Source organism: Liolophura sinensis, chromosome 11 (genome assembly GCF_032854445.1).
Source record: "Liolophura sinensis isolate JHLJ2023 chromosome 11, CUHK_Ljap_v2, whole genome shotgun sequence".
Classification (NCBI taxonomy): Eukaryota; Metazoa; Mollusca; class Polyplacophora; order Chitonida; family Chitonidae; genus Liolophura; species Liolophura sinensis.
Window position 1 is genome coordinate 15,887,282 of NC_088305.1, and position 20,007 is coordinate 15,907,288.

A 20,007-nucleotide genomic window follows, 5' to 3' on the forward strand; every position below is an offset into this window, starting at 1 on the left:
CGTGTGTATTCAGGAAGAATCTAACGCGCATGCATCAGAAATGAATGAGTGGGTAGCTCTCTGTAAGCATTTTACCGGAATCGGGTCCACACAGGACGATCAACGGTCCCCGCGTTTCAGTATATATAAGCTACCCTTAGGTCGAGGCCTCGGGCTAGTCACAACTGTGAATTATCCTTGATTTACCGGCCTTAAAGGCCACAGAATGTGGCAAAAATTGGCAGAGGAACGGAGAATGTCTTGGTGAACATAATTTATTGGCGTTTTGCCCGGTAAATGCATGTGTTTGTTCATTGTGCACGGAATTTTGTGGCGCGGAATTTCTACGCACTAAGCTGTTTTTCAACACCACTATTTTAACCTGGAAAACTCATCGGGTGTGATCTACGCCTAACCCCATATTAAAAGATCAGAGCCGAGATCATTGGCTATGGTTTTGTCACCCGTACTTACCTCGCTTGACGTGTTTGTTTTGACCGAAACTTTCCGAACGCTGCGCATATGCTATGGGCCCTTCCGGTTGAATATTATTGAGGTAAAATGGCGCGCCCTCTTTGTGTTGAATTCGAATAAGGGCAGGACTTCTCCGGGCTCCTACAAGCTACATACTCAATGAATATTTTTTATTTCAACCTGAGTGATTTGGTTTATGAACGAAATTTAAAACTTCGTTAAGACATTGCAATTAGAATTTGTCTCAAAATCCAAATTTTGGGGGACCATGTCACTTGAAAATGAACGCACTGTGGCAGAACTTCATAACAAACTGAGGTCATTATCAAAGGTGAACCCCTGTTATCTTAAAACATTGTTAAATGCGGACTCTCTTAACCCTAAGGAATTATCAAAATATAATATGAAAACCGCAGGTTATAGGATAAACACAGATAATGTATAATATTTATGAAACATTTTGAGCTCCCATGGTAAATCTGTGAATTGCTTGTGCGGCATAGTGTCATCACAGTATCACGGCTTGTTACATACAGCCACATCACCGTCTGGTGAAGTTAGAATAAATTTAAGCGCAGCGTCGAGTAACCACAAAAATGTTAGTTCTGAAATGTGACTTGGCTTCAGTGACATGACGTCACACGGATCACGTGACAAGATCATCATCAGCAGATGACTTGCCTCCAGACTCCATATTTAAGAAGTAACGACTTGAGAAATCGTCTTTTGATTGAGGTGTTAATGTCCGTAATTGAAAGAAGAACAAGAAATTCTGAAAATCATGCACACCTGATGTAGCAGCACTGGAAACTTTTCACACCGCAAAATATCCGTCAATTATTCGCGCAGTCTTCCAAAAAGTTTATCTTTCCATCAAACTACACATTGTTCAGTTTCTTTTCGGATGTGACGTCATAACTATTGCACGCCAGATAGGCACATACGGAGTGAGCAAACTCCACTGGTTAAGATATCGCTGACATCGCCTTTTGCTCGATGACGTGGTATGTGATGGTAACGACAGCATATCCACTACATCAGCTCAAACACGTATTTTGGGACAGTTTCTGCGTTTTCCTCGGACAACTTGGTATGTAGTCAAATCTGGGTGTCTCATCTTCGAATCTGAATGGACCCGCGGCCATCCTTATACATACAACTCTCCTGCCGGACCTGGAAGAAACAAAAACATATCATTATCGGAACAGAAAATTGAAGGACTGCAGTTTATTCATTTATTTATATGCAGTATTAATGTTTGAAACGTGAAACAAGAAAAAACGAACACCGTCTTCAGAACAAGAACCATTGTGTTATTTTATTTACTTGTTCATCAAGAGGCATTGATCGAATCTAATTTTCTCCATTTACCAAGACTAGCTCGAATTATTGCCTTTCACGAAATATCAGACTCGTAGATGTACCATTTATAGTGTTAAAATGATTCTATATTTTGAAAAATTAGAAAGCGAATTGTATCATAAATTTTAGGAACTTTATTACCGATTTTGAACAGACGGAGCTGATATATTGTGCAAGGTAATTAATTCCTATTCTAAAATAATAGCACAAATTCGTTTGGATTTGCACTAATCGCCAAATATATTCAGTATAGTTTGATCAAGTCTAAGAACCGATCGAGACTAGCTTGACTTATTCATTCTTAAGTAATGGGATTAGTTGCGCCAGACTGATTTAAAAACCTAAGCCATTTAGGAACGCATTAAAGTTTTATATATGACATTGAGCGATACCCAAGGGCAATAACTCAGTGCTAATCTGGACCAAAGATCAATGGTATACATATGATATCTTCTGTCAGCAGATGTTTGTGAGACGGCGGGTATAAAAATATGTGACGTGGAGCGACAGGTGCTGGTTCTAGAGCGTGACTCGCTTATGGACAACGTATGTCAATTTCTGGCACATTATCAGATACAGGCGTTAAAGTAGGGCCCAGGGCGTTGGAAATATACACATGCATACACATCCTGTAATTTACATGCTTCCTATACACAGTTATACAGAAAAGATACATACATTTGTTCTACGTTAAGTTGAAAGAAATAATTGATAACTTGCATAAACACATTCGTCTTTTTGAATATCTATGTTAAAGTTACGCTGAACGCTGTCGTTGTACAATTTTGTACTTGTTAACTGCAATGTATTTACAAAATATATATGATGAAACCATACACCCTGGATCAAAATAGGCCTAGTTTATAAAAATGCTTTCAGACTGTCGCTCCGTCATGAGTGCAAGGCTACCAAGATAGCTTTATCCAGGCCCACAGAAAAATTGTATGTAAACTGGAAAATATTCCACATACGTTGGTCTTAGTTCGGCCTACAACATATGCAGGAATATGCTTCCTCTCCGACCGTACGTGGGAAGGTCTGTCAGCGGATGGTCGTGGGTTTCCCCCGGGCTCTACCCCGGTTTCCTCCCACCATAATGCTGGTCGCCGTCGTATAAGTGAAATATTCTTGAGTACGGCGCAAAACACCAATCAAATAAATACATAAATAAATATTGTAAATATGGAGCTTTGCACGTAGTTGATCATTGTTTCTATGTACATTACAAAGGTATGATGCAGAAATGTATTTTACAATACTTCTGTTAATTGTTAGTTACATTCAAAAAGTTAACCTGCTAATTTTAACAGAAAGTCTGTTATCCAAGTGATGTTAGATTGTATTCTGTTATTATAATACAATTTTCTGTCATATTCAACATAATATTTTGCTAGTCTAATAAAATCTTTATGTTGAATTAATAGAATATGCGCGATGTATTCAACGGAATAATAGCAGGTTACATTCTAAAATTATTCAGACACCAGACTTTCTTTTGAATTTTACGGATTATTTTTTTGATAGTAGGTGATGATGATTTTATGCGAATCGCGGGTGGTCTGAAGCACATTCACGTTGTATACTGTTTTTGTAATGTGATACCATTATGTGGCGTTTTGGTCGAGTTTTGTGAGCGTATACAAGTGACTTCTCATGACACAGATAGAACGCCAGTGACCACAAACATAGAATCGACGACAACTGCGATGAGAAGTATCTGAGTACGAAATAACCGAAATTGACATCCAAGGAGGTCCTCAAAAAATGTATATAGATACATGTGGACCAGATTCTTTTTCTTCGTTAAGAATGATGCTTGTATATTCTTTCACACAAAACTCTTGGATAAGTACATACGTAATTGCGGAATCCATGACTTGGTAACACTGTGGGCGTAATAAAGATTAAATGGAATGCACGCGAATATTTGCCTGTGTTTACAAGGGCACAAAGTGACGAGATGTTTCCACATGTTCAAATTTTATGGCAAATCACGTCAACGTACAAACAAGTCGACAAATGTGGCAAAATATATTTGTGTCCTTGACTTTAATTTACAAATGACATAAACCGACACTGACGTAGCAGAAGATAATTTAGAAGTTTACCATAGCCAGCTGTGCAAATTAAATGCAAATTCAGTGCCGAATTACTAAGAATATTTCTACATTCTATTCTCCTTTCGACCTTCTCGTCCATTCACATTTCTTGCATTGCATTAAACGAATAATACTGACGAGTTTTGATTTAATATTTACATGTAGCAACATCCATGTACGCAGGTGACCGGATATATGTGGATGAGAAAGGGTTAACTTTCATCTTGCCCCATCTTGTCTTGTCAAACAAAGATCAAGTTTTGAATTCTTTTCGTGAATAAATTTTGGTCAATACTGGTGTACAATATATGGGATTTCTCCATTTTAGATGTATGAATCAGCTGCCATGAGTTGAGCTGGTATTTATTTATTTCTATATTTATTTATTTACTTATTTATTTATTGATTGATTTGTTATTTGGAGTTGGTATTTAGGGATGGATAACAATTGACATGCAGATATGTGGGAAAATATGAAAACTGATCTTGGTATATTTTGTCCTGAAAAAAAACCCCACTTTTTGGGGTTTTCTTAACTTTCACTCCCGTTAATAATCACTGATTGTAACAATATTCAGGTCGATTTCATGGCGGATATGTAGGACCGTGGATAACATGTATTTACCATGCCTAGGTCTTGAAAACTCTACACTTCACAGTTTGCATTGTTGTCCTGAATACCAACAATAACCTCGGTCGTGAATGACACCATTCATGTCAATTTCAATGGCGGATCGGATGGTGGACAACAGCTGCCGAGGTGTATACTACATTCTTACATGACACTTGAGCGGTGTTCATTACTGTCAATGTCGCTATATCAGATATTATATACAAGCGGAACTTCATAATATTACAAGCTCTCCAATTTGATATCATACTGAAGTGAAATTCAAAACAGTGTAATATTGTATTACGGAAGTCAACAATAGTCATATTACTTTTCATGAAACTTAGATTGCAAAGGGCATTTGCCAAATGAACCGAAACAGGTGTAGACCAATTCCTTCACGGTGTGTTGGACAGCACAATGTAGTTCCAGTTGACGATAATGAAAATTTAATTAATTTATTACGCTGTCGTTTTAAGCCAAGTTATACAATTGGAAAGTAAGAAAGTCATTCACTCACTCACTCACTCACTCAGAGGCGACATCGATTCACAAGTGGACGTTCATCAGACTTTACCTGTTTCTTCTTCGCGGAAGCACATTTACACGACATATTCCTTCACGGACACATGAGAATTGATAACGTAAATGACCGCAGAATAAAGCAATAAAAAGATGTGCGCAATATACAAGTTATACAACAAATGTATAAGGGCTTAAAGAAAGAAAAGTGTGCTGTATCAAATTTGAATTAAAAAGAAAAGATGGATGGTTTTTGTCCAATTTTCTTTTAACATGTAAACCTAAAGACAAAATTCTTCCTTTGTTTTCTACTCAAAACGTTTCTGTAAACTTGACATTGACTTGAGTATATAAGATTTTCTTTAATTTCCCGTTTGACAAAGTGATATTAACTTATTGGTCTTGTATATACTAAATTAAGAGTGATCACAAAGAGTATTCTAAATTAGGAGAAGCACCGTATTTTGTCAATTAAATCCACATTCTTTTCCATTTCCGGGTAGAGTCATGAATGTTGTTAAAGACACAAGAAATTAGTTTCCTTTTTCTGCAATGTATTTTCCACATGTAATTCTTTACACTGCTGCAGCTAGCGCCAACTGTATACACGAAAACGTCTAGAAATTGACACAGTCTATCTAGTATGTATGAGCCTATAATATAAAAGTAGTATTATCATAAAAGGGATATATACATATAATTGAAAGAGACAAGACCGATTTCACTGTTGTATACAGTATGGTCGTCAATTGCCTTAGTGTTTCAGTTGAGAGAGGTCTTTGTAACAGAATATAGCAGGCATGTCTTCAACCCGAGGGATAACTCGCAGTGGTGTTAATTTCAACCAATATCACTGGGGTAAAGTCTCCGTTTATCAGCACCCAGAGGAGACCCGATACCCTTAACAGCCTCCCCCAAGGTCCTTTATACCGACGGATTTACTATCTCTAATGTCTCCCCAAACCACCATTAAGCACAGCCTTCAATAATTTGCACAGAGAATGTTGTTGTTGGTTTTTTCTTTCACTTTTTTTTCACTCCAAACGTCATAGTTCTCAACTGTACACACACATTTTCGGTAGATTAATGGCGGTAAGCAGAATACTAGACCTATAATCCTGGGCAAAGTGTTAAAAGGTGAAATGAAAAGAAAATACAACTATCTAGTGGTTTTGAGAACAGCATGCCTGTAATCCTCACATTGACTTCCGAACTGCCGAGATTCACTAAGTGAAATGTAACCTCTGCCTTTCTGAGACGATTAAAGACGGACGTAAAAATTTGTTTTCAGCCCAAAATACATTCAATTCGTTATAATCTGTGTATGAAACGTATTTGAATTGTGTTTAGTTACCTTTAAGAGTGGTGTTTTATAAAACGAAGTGTGCATTAAATGTGTATTGACACAACGAAATGAACCCTATTTTGCGCAGAGAAACTTTTTAGAAGTTAACATGCACCGATCCCAAAACTTATAACAGGTTCATCGACAATTGCTAATGAGGTCAACGGGGAAATCCTTTCAAGTGTGTAAAACTCTTTAGAGGAACTTTGGATGGTGGTAGTGTAATGCCTGTAAATGAGCCCCTGGGAAAACGAGCAGTCATTATTTACATCTTCTACGTCCCCGTTAAGACGACTTCACTCCCACTTTCTTCCTCTGCCCCGATTCATTAGGAGCTGCTCCCTGCTGAGTAATTTATCTAATTACGTGACACTTAATCGTCAAGTAATCTAACGATAAGAGACAACTGGGAAAGGGAGATGAAATCAAGGATAGCGTAACTGGGTAAATTACAACGCACAAGCTGTGCGCGCACGTGTACAGGAAATGTACAACGGAAAACTAAACGCCAATCAAAGTCCGTTGACACTTCACGTGAGGCAATATGGCGGAAAGACCCGATGTGAATAATCCGCGGGAACTAACGATAAGATTAATTAGAGGATGAAACTTTACGACTGGCTCTAGGAATAACACAACTTCTTTTCAAGAAACTGTGGATAAAAGAAGAGCGTGTTAAGGATAAAAAAACTTCTCATGAAAAGATAAATATATATATGTTACTTGTTTTAAAATAACGGAGTAAAAATTGTGCGAAAAACGATAATACGGAGAAGTTGGTCAAATTCGTATTACAGAATGATTCAATATAGGCCTACATGTTATGTCTTTTAGCGTACTGAAAGAGAGAAGCATTACGGCAGATCTTCCTCAGAATGTGACCTGGTTCCAGCATTTTAATTCTATCCTCACAAAGTTAAGAGAGTATTTTATTTTTCTCGTGTGTTTTTGAGAAATCATACATACTCTAGAGTAAGAAACAAAGGATTTGAAAGGGAATGTTTGAAATGTGGCTAAATGTAGGATTAAATCATAGAAATCAATGTGGAGTTGTTCGTGGAATTGATTTGGGTTGTGTAGCACTTAAAGTTAAGGTTTTATTAAAAGGGAACCAACGAAAAAATGCCCGCCTTGAAAGACAAGAGCGAAATCTGGTACAGAGAGCAGAGAGGTTGTTCGCAAAGGTACAGAAAAACCACAACCTCTTTCAAGCTGGTCTGGAGAAATGTTAGGAATCCCTCAAAATTGTAACAAGTTCGGATGGTGTTAAATTAGTTAGCAGACCTCACACAAAAACGCTGGCGTAGCGAGCGACAATGCGTCGAAGAAACACTCACAGGACAGGGCTAATTTCTGCCTCCTCGAAGCTGCTTAAACCATCAGCCATTGTGGCAGCTTCTCGAAAGGCGTGCTGGTGGCTCATGCTTGTCAACAGACGGCCGTATCAACGACGGTCAATTGTACATACCCCCAGACGGTTTCGCCATCATTCAACTGAATTGCAACCCTGGGACCATATGTTCAGACAATTGAGCTGGAATAATTTATGCTGTGTTGAAGACTTTAACAGAAATAGCTGTGTCGTTTTCATGGGTGTCAACGAGAAATCCCGAGTGAATTGAGCGCGTGCTGCATGAGAGCTGTCAAGCGTATAGGAATTAAGTTAATAATTTGTGCTAAAATTTTAAATCAAACCTGAAGAAAAATTTCCCTCGTATAGAAACACTTATTTTCTATTTTTCAGACACTTTTTCTTGTACATCACATGAAAGTAATGTTTTTTTACGGGCATATTTTATGTCAGGTCGTCTTTACTTGATACTTCATCTATAAACTTTAACGATCGTTGGAAATTATACCATCTGATTTTATTGCAAACTGACTGTATTTAAATGTTTTAACATGTTGAAAAAAAATCCCGAGTGCCAGTTTTATCCATTTTCTTAAAATTAAGTTTACCAACCGTAAAGGGTGAGGAAACTTGCTATTTAAACATAAAGAACTCCATTGTGATTTTTTTTTTAATATTCTGCGAAATAATAAGACTGCAGATACATCTAGTAACACACAATTTTTAAAAGCATAAAAAGCTGATCACCTTTAATAGTTGAAAGAAAATGTTTTCCGTGTTAAGATGATGTGTGATTTGTAGTTTATTAATCTTGTTCATTAGATTGCTCCGCTCATACATCAGACCATCGCCCTATATATACACAGGTGGAAAATTACTTGCTGGACTGGTTTGCTCTGGCGTATATTCAAAAACATTTCATTTATATACTGTTCCATACAGCAGACGATATTGCAGTTGGAGTTGACATTTCTCGAAATACTGTTGTATATGTATGTGATTCATAGATGTGAACGGGTAAGGAATACAATCAGGCTGTTCAGAACCTGTCACGATTAGTGCCAAATTATAGCAATACCATGCTGGAATTTTGCGTGACATGCACGTGCATCTGGTTGTAGTGCATTTCGAAATTTACATTGTTGTCAATCAGTTACATATATTTGCCCGGTCCAATCAAGACTCAAACTTACATGAAAACAGAAATCTGGTTTGACGCCGTTGGTTTTTAAGACTATTAAATGAGATTATTATGTTTTCAACAGTTTTCAAAATCCTGTATTAAGTGAGCGGATATATACAAAAAGACAAATTTGCAAGGTAAGGGACCGGGATCACAAATCTGTCCTAGACTAAGTCTAGTCCATAAGACTAAGACTGACACAAGTCTATCAGAATAAGACTGGCGTAAGTCTATAAGACTAAAACTGACATAAGACATTAAGACTAAGACTAAAACTGACATAAGTCCATTAGACTAAGACTGACGTAAGTCTATAAGTCCATAAGACTAAAACTGACGGAAGATATTAAGACTAAGACTGAGACTGACATAAGTCCATAAGACAACTTTATGATTCTCGGGACTGATTTTCCGATCGCGAGTCGCCTGTAGATAATTATTACATGCATTTGAGATTTCCATCGGCTGAAGCTGATATCGAATCCATGAAGAAAAGATGCAACATTTACCATCTCGCCATAGGTACATATATACAAAAGTACGCATAGTGAACATTAAGCTGCAAGATAGGGATTATTCTGTAAGGACATTTCAGAAAAGCACATCCGAGGCTAAAACGTGATAGCTGGCAAATGATCACACATAACCAGTGAAATCCGGCTTCTTGTGAATTTGCCTCAGTTCGGATTTCATTCTAACTGTTCATGTAAATGCGTAAATCATGGCAACATAGACGCACCCTGGCACCTTGGTTTAAGAAGAATTAGGTGAAAAATTCGGTGATGCCAACGGCGATTTATTAAACGTCAGTAATCGGAAATTGTTTAAAATGCTGTGTTATGATCATGAATAATGAAGGGCATCAATAACGTGACATTTGATTATCGGTCATTTTTTCTTGAAATTACATTTCATTACATTGATATCAGATTGTCTTTCACAAGCTTGTCATAAACGTTGATAAACTGTTGAAAAAAAAGAGAGATATTATTGATTATTCCCCCTTCCCGTCAACGAGGCTACGAGTTCAAATCGGCTTATTCTACACACTAATTTCCATAAATCTGACACTTGTAATTTGAAAAAGTTGCTGTTAAAACAACGCATAACATCAAAACCAAAAATCAAAAAAACCAAAAGAAAAAAAAAACCACATAGAACATTAAATTTTGATTGACCCTCTTGTTTGCTTTATGTAAATATGTAAACTTACGATAAATAAAAATGTGACAGTGTGTTCAAATTCAGGACATCCTTCTGTTTATAAGAAATATTATCGAATTACACAATTTAATCACTTTAGTTGAAAAGCCTTAATTTTTTGTTGACGACAACAACAACAAAAAATATCCACATATTTGTAGATATTATTTTATTTTGCAATTCGACATAAAGTAAATCTGGGGGTTTTGGGGGGAAACTTCTAAAAGTTATTATAGCATTCAATTAAATTTTTCGTCCATTTGGCACCATTTTGTGGATTATGGTACTTAATTGACGGTTTTGATTTCACTTGATACCCATAAGATAACAGACCTCAGATTAACCCTTCCTTTGAAGTGCTTATCTCTGGCATTTCGATACCCGTTTAACTAAGTGTTTCAGCGCTGAAACTCTGAGACAAGAAGTGACAATTTAATTGATTCTGACAAACGCTTTCGTCACACAAGCATGATGGAATTCTTTCCTCTCCGGTATGGGCTTGTGTGAAAGGGAACATATAGATACGTTCGTGTCCTGAAAAAATATAGGATTTAAGGCATCGCACCCAAGGGGAATTCCCTGCAGGGTCGTGCCGAATTCAACATACCAGGGCCCAGTTTCACAAAGGTTCACAAGACATTTTTTATCGTACATTTGTCATACGATATTTTACACATCATTATTGCCGTACAATTGTCCTAAATCTGCCATTATCATAGATGTACGACATCTTTGTGAAACCGGGCCCTGGTGATGTGATGATAACAGAAGAGGCTCACGTGTTAACGCGCATGTGTAACAGATAAAAATGAGAACTTTACCACTGCATTTAAAAAAGTTTATTTTGCACAATTGTTGTTTTTTTTTGGAACCGTTTCATATTCCGTGACATCAAGTTACGCGATAAAAGGCATTAATTCCTGAAATATTTAACAAATTTTAAAGGCTGTATAAATTTCATCTCCGAGGAATACTATTTTGAAACACAGTCAGTATACTGATACATTAATTTACATTTTGTGAGATAGTAAGTATACAAATGCTGCATACGGGGTTTGTCCTTAAAATCAAATATACACAAAACAGAACTGTATGCACATATTCGTTTCTAATATGTACACTTTTTGAGGTTTGGTACCATAAAATAAAGGTTGGACAGTCAAAGGCCTAAATATAGGTTGTATAATGACAGTTGTTAATTACTCAGAATATTTTAGACACAGTGTCACATTCAGAAAACTCTGGCGCTGCACTTTCGGTTTTCTTTCACGAATAAACCAGATTATTGCCATACTGGGCTCAGTGACAGAATGTTTGTTAATATGGCGATATAACCCACAATCAAATAAATCATTAATTCTGAAAAGGGCGACGTATGTTATTTGTTTTTGGCGAATTATATAATACAAAGGACCTTATATGTATATCATATTGAAACCATATATATGCTAATAAATGACTGGCCCTATACTCTTAACTGGCTGAGCGTTTGTTGGTTTAGATCTTGACATCGTTGCACGCTACAGTTCTAATTAACACGATTCGTACGTAGAGAAATATTTCTACTGACGCCTGAATGTAACAACAATTACAACTAATATTTATATGTAACCCCAAGTTTGCTGTGTAACTCGCTTTCATCAGTTCAAATGATAGTTCTGAAAATTATATTCATGAACGAGTTTTGCTCTCTGCCAATCTTATGTGTTAACCAATATATTGACCACAGCTTGCCATTGGCATGTCAGGATTTGTCTATATTGCCACATTTTGACCAAAAAGTTCTTGTTAACATTTGGCAATATATTTGCGGACAATTTGATCACAGACATGTAATATTTCACATATGTGCTGTAGACATTTGACGACCAATTTACTGTGGGTACATCTGACTACATATAGGCTTCTGACATTCATGAAGTTTGACTCATGATAGAAATCAGTCGTTGACATTTGATTTTAACGTGGATACATAATTCTTTATTATGTAATTATTAATACATAATTAACCTACATAATTCTGACCACAGAAATTGATTCTTGACATATTTTAATGTGTTGTCTGTTGACAAACTTGACATACAGTTTGACTTCAGAAATTGATCATGCCATCTGATTATATATTGACTGTTGACATTCTGATAGACGCATTTTAACTGTAGAAATAGTTCGTTGAAATTTGACTACATGTTAGTTGCTGACATATAAATGTGTTTTGATAATAGAAGTTGGTCCCTGACATCTGACTACATACTGATTGCTGGCATAAAAATACATAATATTTACTACAGAAATTGTTCGTTAACATTTGACTATAGGCCTATACTGGTTGCTGACATACATGCATGGTTTCGACTTCAGAATTTGGAAGTTAAGGCTTGTATACATAACTATAGAAATTGGTCATCGACACTTGACTAAGTATATAATTTTGACTTGAGAAAATTGGTCGTTGGCATCTAACTACAAATAGATTCGGACTAAGCCGTCAGGACTTACCGGCAGTTTCCGTGAGGCACTAAGACAGAAGGTACACACGGGTTTGGGTAGGGAATCGGGATTAGGGGGCGGCATCCGGGGTAAAAGCCCATGATGTTTTAAACAGGGTTGATCCATACAGTCCGACCCCACCATTAGCACTGTGTTCAGGTGAGCAATGTAACTGGTAGCTAAGCGCAGGGTTTCTATTTTCGATAGTTTCCTATCCGCTGGTTCAGTAGGTATCAGCGTCCGGAGCGTAACAAATGCCGTGTTCACGCTGTGAGTACGGTCTCTTTCCCTCGCGTTTGCCGCCGTCCGCGGCTTCATGGTGCCCCCAGGAGACATTCGACAGTACGAGTTGGCATCGGACGTCGGTGCCGTTTCGGAACTCATCGTAAGAGTCGTCGTGCCGGCTTGAAGCACCATCGTGTTCGACATGTTATTGCTTCCCTTCTTCGAACCCAGCGATTTTTTCTTCCGTTTGTTGTTGAGAGAGGTTAACTGCTGGTCTCCACCGGCGACACTCGGCCCTTGGTCCAGCCCGGGGGAGACGTCAAGCGTATCCAAACTGAAACTCTCTTCGCCTTCGTTGCCGTCGTCGTCGAGTTTGCGTTTCTTCCTGTCGAATACCTTTCGCATGCTTTTCACATGAGAACCCCCCGGGCTCTGACTGGGAAGGTACTCACCATGGGTTGTCCTCGCGAGGTGCTAACAGATTGCTCAGAAAAATATTGGCCTTTACGCCAAAGAAATAAATATGCAGGACTATATGTTATTCTCCTTTTTTGTCTGTCTATTGTGACCACATTTCCTCTGCAACTTTTTACGCCGGTAAGCACTTTCCCGCTGTCAGATATAAAAATAACACGCGGGATATAAAACAAAGATATTTGTTTCTTCTCGTCAGACGAGTTATGGAACTGGCAAGGTTGGTAGTAAATCTCCTCGAGCTTGGTTAGAGCGAAGAAATCCTAGTTTTTAATCCACAGACGTGCTTTCTGCCAGTTTTGGGCGTCCATAATGTACGATTCCTACGAGGAAGAATTATCCCCCTTGTCCACGCTAGCTTCAATTTATGACCTAAAACATTGAAGCCTGAATCACAGAAGGTGTTGATGCCGGAGTCGAAAGGCCATCCTGAGTCGGAAACAGACAGAGCGACTTGTAACTCGGAAACAAACCAGCTTATCTCTAGCCTCCCAGACCTCATACCACGCCTCGCTGAAAAGGGGGCGTGGTACCGAGCCTAATCAATTTCAACTTGTCAGTTTCACAGATCGCGGACCGCGGTGAAGATTCGGCAATCGGAGAAGAGTGTGAGGCGATTGTGAGAGGGAGAAGTCTCGGCTAGCATTGCTGTGTTTATTCTCAGCTGTGTATAATGATACACACATCAGCCGAGCATCGAGTTATAGGCCCTATCCGGTAACTCGCAGTTAGATCTACGCGAAAACAAAGATATTTATATATACATATATATGTGCTATACTGACGGCTGTCACGCCGTGACAAATCAATCTGTGAGGATATATGCGTAAAATAAACAGTAATTCGTCAGTGGTAATGTCACAGATGAGATTCCGTGGAGGCGTCATGCTGTACGTACACTAGAAAACATTGTCTATTAATTTTAACAGAAAGTCTCTTGTCTGAGTGATGCTAGAACGTATTCTGTTATTATGACATAATACTGTGTCATATTCAACGCAATATCCTGTTGACCTAATACAAACTTTGTGTTAAATAAATAGAATATGTATGTTGTCTTGAACACAAAAATCTGCTGAAATAACATAACACATTCTAGCATCACTCAGACAACAGACTTTTTGTTAAATTTAACAAGTTAAATCTTTTGCAAGAGTACAATTCACTTTTGGCTTTGGGAAGAACAACACATATATGCATATTCTTATATTCGTTGTATAACGTCCCATTCTCCAGCTCTCTAACCAGAATTATCATTATTACCTCCCTTTCGTGAAATATTCACAACTAGCATAAACAGCACTCTGGCCATTAACAAAGAAAGATGTGTGAGGAAGCGGGATGTGGATCAGTGGTGAAATACTCATAACTAAGCTGTACTCCGCAAAACAGCACTCTGGCCATTAACAAAGAAAGATGTGTGAGGAAGCGGGATGTGGATCAGTGGTGAAATACTCATAACTAAGCTGTACTCCGCAAAACAGCACTCTGGCCATTAACAAAGAAAGATGTGTGAGGAAGCGGGATGTGGATCAGTGGTGAAATACTCATAACTAAGCTGTACTCCGCAAAACAGCACTCTGGCCATTAACAAAGAAAGATGTGTGAGGAAGCAGAATGTGGGTCAGTTGTTAGAAGTAGGACTCCACCAACAGCTGGCACAAAAAGTGTGAGTTCAATCCCGACCGTAGTCAGCCAGTTTCGATTCCGCTGCTTTAATCGTTCGTTTGGAGACAAGCGGTTAGCTATGCTCTTGTAGCCCGAACCTAGCTCGCTACACGTCACTTGTTGTCCACCATGGCGTGCCGGCATTAAGTCTATATACGTGTTACTGTGGAAAGATCGTCAGTAAATTGCCAAAGAGCGAAGGTTTACATGTACCTCGGAACTCAGATGTCCACCCCCGTGAAAACTGGCCGCCATCGTGTAATTATGGTTTACTGAGTGGACACCGGCTAATGTGGACGAGTTCAATTTTTGTTACTCACTAAATCGCAATCAATGAAAATCAAAATAAAACTTTGACACAAAAAGTTAAGATAGTAAAACTCGTACCGTTCTTTTTTATGAATGGCACAAGAACAGGTACCGAGAGAAGTTTGCGGTGTCGAATAGCGTCACTGTAACGTCATGTTGTTTACGCCAACGTGCTGCATGATCGCCACAACGTTAAACCATGGTGGTATATATAGTGCACATATACCTCCGTGGTTAAACCATTGGCAAACGTATACTTTGTGTAATAACTTTTATGTCGTATTTAACAAATCTTCAGTCATATGACGACGAGGTGTCATTCGGTGTGTCACAGGCCCTCATATAGATAGATCCTACAGGCCCAGTCATAACTTCACAGTGCATATAAAAAAAGGACGAGGTCGGAAGTAAAGTACTGACTTTAGTAATAATCCAATTCCCCCATAGTTTGTACTGTATTTCATTATGTCCTACGAGTCTCACGTTCTCTGTATAGTGTGTCAAAAATATTCACAGTATGTACATAATCCATCCAAACATAAACATGTAGATTATTGATTTATCTGGACACAGCGCCATTCTGTTCTGTCTGCTCTATCCCATAATAGCACCCACGTCATACTGATAATTCCGACAGAGTGTTCGTGGCGTAAAACTCACAGGACACCTCGAAGTACATATGAGCCAAAAACTCAAACAGGTAAAACTTTGATTTGACCTAGTCTTTCTTGTATAAACACAGTGTACATATAGTAGTTTAACCGGGCTTGTTGAACAGATACAAGAGCGTGTGGGTGTGTGCACATATACTTTATCTTCCTGTGGCAGGACGTGTCCATGACCCCAATTAAAGTGCTGCCACCACTGAAGTATTATGCCGAAGACACCAGACATGACACTCCACCCAGTGACATTATACTGACACCGGTCCTGTTTCCTTGCTATAGGTTCCACGAGCGCAGTGATTTTCTTTACTACATATAGTTTCCTTCCACCGTAATGCTGGCCGCCGTCGTGTAAGTGAAATATTCTTGAGTACGGCGTAAAACACCTATCAAATAAATAAATAAAACCTTCTCTTTGTCCACAAATTTGGTAAAATGTGGCCTGTATTTACTCTCCCGCTCCGTTAAATCACAGAAAGTTTACAACAACATATCCCATTTCACAACGGCAATTAAAAAAAAAAGAACATAGGACATCACATGACTTGATCGACCAATAGCCAGTATCCACACTTAAACGATATGAACAAAATCTGCAGTCTTGAATACCCTTATCAATTTTAAAAGCACTCGGAGCAGCGGTTTGTTAAATGAAAATATTTCTTGGGAACATTTTTGATTTCATCTCTAATATAACTGGTCATTTGCCAGCCTCATGCTCTAGATGCCGGTGTTAAAACCCTTATAACATTAAGGGATCTCGCCGCTGGCAAATTAGATCTCAACTGTGCATGGTGTCAGTCAACCAACTGTCTCTCGCGTTGTCAATGAAACAGTCCAAAGTTTAGCGTCAAACAGAGTGGCCTCTCAATTCCTCAGTTTTCCTGTTGATATCGGCGAGATCAGGATAAGCAAGAGAGGTTTTTATGACAATGCCAATTTACCTGGTCTAGTTGGTGTCATTGACTATAACCACGGCACCAAGTGTCATCGAAAAATGAATTTGTGAATCGCCACCAGTGCCACAGTATGAACACATGAGCTGTATTTGACCCAGGTTACAGAATCATTGATCTTGTTGTGAGATGGCCAGGTGCCACACATGACTTCCGAATTTTGACAAAGGGTGGACTCCGTCAGCTATTCGAAAGAAACCACACTCCCGGTGGAACTCACCGTCTTCGTGGCAATGGTTAACCATCACGTCGATGGCTACTAACACCATTTCTGCACCCGAATCCTGGCAAACTATAATAAATATGTTGATACAATTTTGAGACTAAATCATCTATAATTAATAGCTCTACCAAAAAGAATGCCTTTATGAGAAAAATGGAACACTTCATCTCAATACATGAAGTACCCTGACATCAACACGTGTCCTAACACACACGATGTGAGGGTCAAGTATAATTTTGAAATCCATGATAAAACACATATACAGGGTATCAATCATGGAACACAACCTTCGTGTTTCTGTACATAACATATATGCACAACCCTGAGATACCACCTTTAGCATTTATCCGCATTCCAGTACACAAGAGGCTAGATCATAAATATTGTAATTTACGGTAACTAATACCAACACAGGGCATCTGAGATATGATCTGTAACTTTCATTACCTGCGGATGGTTGTGGGTTCGCGCGGGGACTGTCCGGTTTCCTCCCACGATAATGATGGCCGCCGTCGTATAAGTGAAATATTCTTGAGTACGGCATAAAACACCAATCAAATAAATAAAATAAATGTATACTTAATTTCAATAGACAAGATCCTAGCTTTTGAATTTTGCCAGTTACTAAAATGCACACAAAGCATCAACAATGGAACAATTATTAAACTGCATAACATAAAATTTCTAATTTTTGTTCACCAGGGATTGATAAGCCTGAGATTGCAACTGTTATTAATACTAAACACATTATTTTGTAAAGTTCGTATGAAAACAAGAAGCTGTGTTGAAAGTGGGTTTGTTCGATGAAAACGGCGTTTTCATATCTTCCACGGAGATTTGTCAAGGCAGTCTCCAGTAAGTGCATGCAAGGTAAGCTGGGATACGCCATTGCTATTTGCATATTTTTCAGTACTTGCCTATCTGTTAAAAATGCATTTGATGTATTTGTAAAGCTCTCGTATCTTGTAAATTGCCTGTGATATGATACAGTAGTGATATATAACCCTTTCGTTATGCAGATCACAACTGCCTGTGCAGTTATGCACAGCATATGCAAGAACAGAAACATTCCCCTGTCTGAGGGTGGTGGGGATTAACATAACAGTGACGATCAAGACGATGTCGAGGGAGAGCATCTAGCATTACCTGCTCACGCTGCCATGGGAGTTCGATACAGAGGGCAGTTTGTCAACACATTTCCAGTGTAAGACTTTAACATGGTTAATTCTACAGAAATAAATCATCTCGAATAATGACTGTATATGCATAGACCTTTGTATTCATAATACTGAATTCAACAACAACGGACAATGAATAAGAGATGTATCCTGTATATACACACACATGAAATGCATTAAGTAAACAATCAATACATAAAGTTAAAAATATATCATGTATTGAAATATTGAATGAAGAATAACATTATATAATAGGATACGGGTTAAAGACCAGAAAACATTAAACTGGAGTTACGTTGATCTGAGAAATCACTGAGTACTAAGAAAACGAAACATGATTTTCTTCTTTTGCAATTTTTCTCTCAAGATCAGGTAGAGGCAGAAAGTAGAATTTCTCTTGATAAAACCATGTTTCATGATTTAAATCTGTTTCCGGGCCAAACTGTGGTTCCAAGAGGCTACAATAGAATCATACACATTTTACTCTGAAAAAAAAAATGCTCTTTCTGCTGACCATGAGTTAATTTCAATGTTTATTCTATATTGACAAAATCACTACTAACAACTTCATGTTTACAAATCCCTACTGACAACTTCGTGTTTACAAATCCCTACTGACAACTTCATGTTTACAAATCCCTACTAACAACTTCATGTTTACAAATCGCTACTGACAACTTCGTGTTTACAAATCCCTACTGACAACTTCGTGTTTACAAATCCCTACTGACAACTTCGTGTTTACAAATCCCTACTGACAACTTCGTGTTTACAAATCCCTACTGACAACTTCGTGTGCAAAATGATGTCCTGGTAAAAGTAAAGGTAATATTAATTAGAACTGTTATCTTAATTTCGTCAGAAATATTTATTTCTTTATTTTTTTTTTGATTGGTGTTTTAGGCCGTACTCAAGAATATTCACTTATATGATGGCGACCAGCATTATGGTGGGAGGAAACCGGGTCAGAAATATTAAACATAATGCAATTGAGACTTTTACCTGCAATACAAAGAATTTTGTAACTGACATCTAACAGTTACTACATGTATAATGGAAGCAATCATCACAACAATACACTGAAAATCTTCAACATTTTAGACCTCAAAAGGACTTTTTCCAGTGGAATTTATGCACACAAATATGATCAAAATGACACGATTACGATTTGTTTGCGGCACTAAACAAGACAAGCTTCATAAAACTATGCATATTAGTTCTCTACACACCACAGTGTCCAAATCTTGGTCGCAGAAACAGTTTATAAAGCGGAAGAATTAGTGTATATCAATATATCTCTGCCAAAGCACATCAGAAATATATAATATGGTTTATAACACATACAGGACAATTGTTGATAGAACTGCTTACATGAGTGAGTGAGTAAAATTATAAATTTGGCGTTTTCCAAGCCCTGAAAAGGGATGATGCACGCCACACTTAACAGCAAGAGTAAATCTATACTACGTTACTAGAGGTAGCTCTCAAATAAACGGGATGAGGGTTGGGGCGACTCAAAATCGCCTTGAATTAACAATGAACTTCTCAACTTCATTGAAAACTTTAACTCTGTTTCGTAGAGGACATAGAGAACTGCTTACATCCCGTCACTGAATGCTTAAATAATGGATCGGTCGTGGTAGAAGGCCTCCTCTTGTTGACTGAAGTTGTAAAATGTTAAGGAAAACAGA

At 38.0% G+C, this 20,007-nt stretch overlaps 1 protein-coding gene across 1 annotated transcript; it reads right to left on the bottom strand.

Annotated features, from left to right (window-relative positions):
- Positions 1–220: 220 nt before the first annotated feature.
- LOC135477883 (transcription factor 15-like) lies at positions 221–13,968 on the bottom strand. The gene is made up of 2 exons (XM_064758094.1): positions 12,628–13,968; positions 221–1,626 (listed from the first exon to the last, which is right to left on the bottom strand). Exons 1-2 carry the CDS (start codon positions 13,246–13,248, stop codon positions 1,567–1,569), a joined length of 681 nt encoding a protein of 226 aa, XP_064614164.1. The 5' UTR covers positions 13,249–13,968; the 3' UTR covers positions 221–1,566.
- Positions 13,969–20,007: the final 6,039 nt, after the last annotated feature.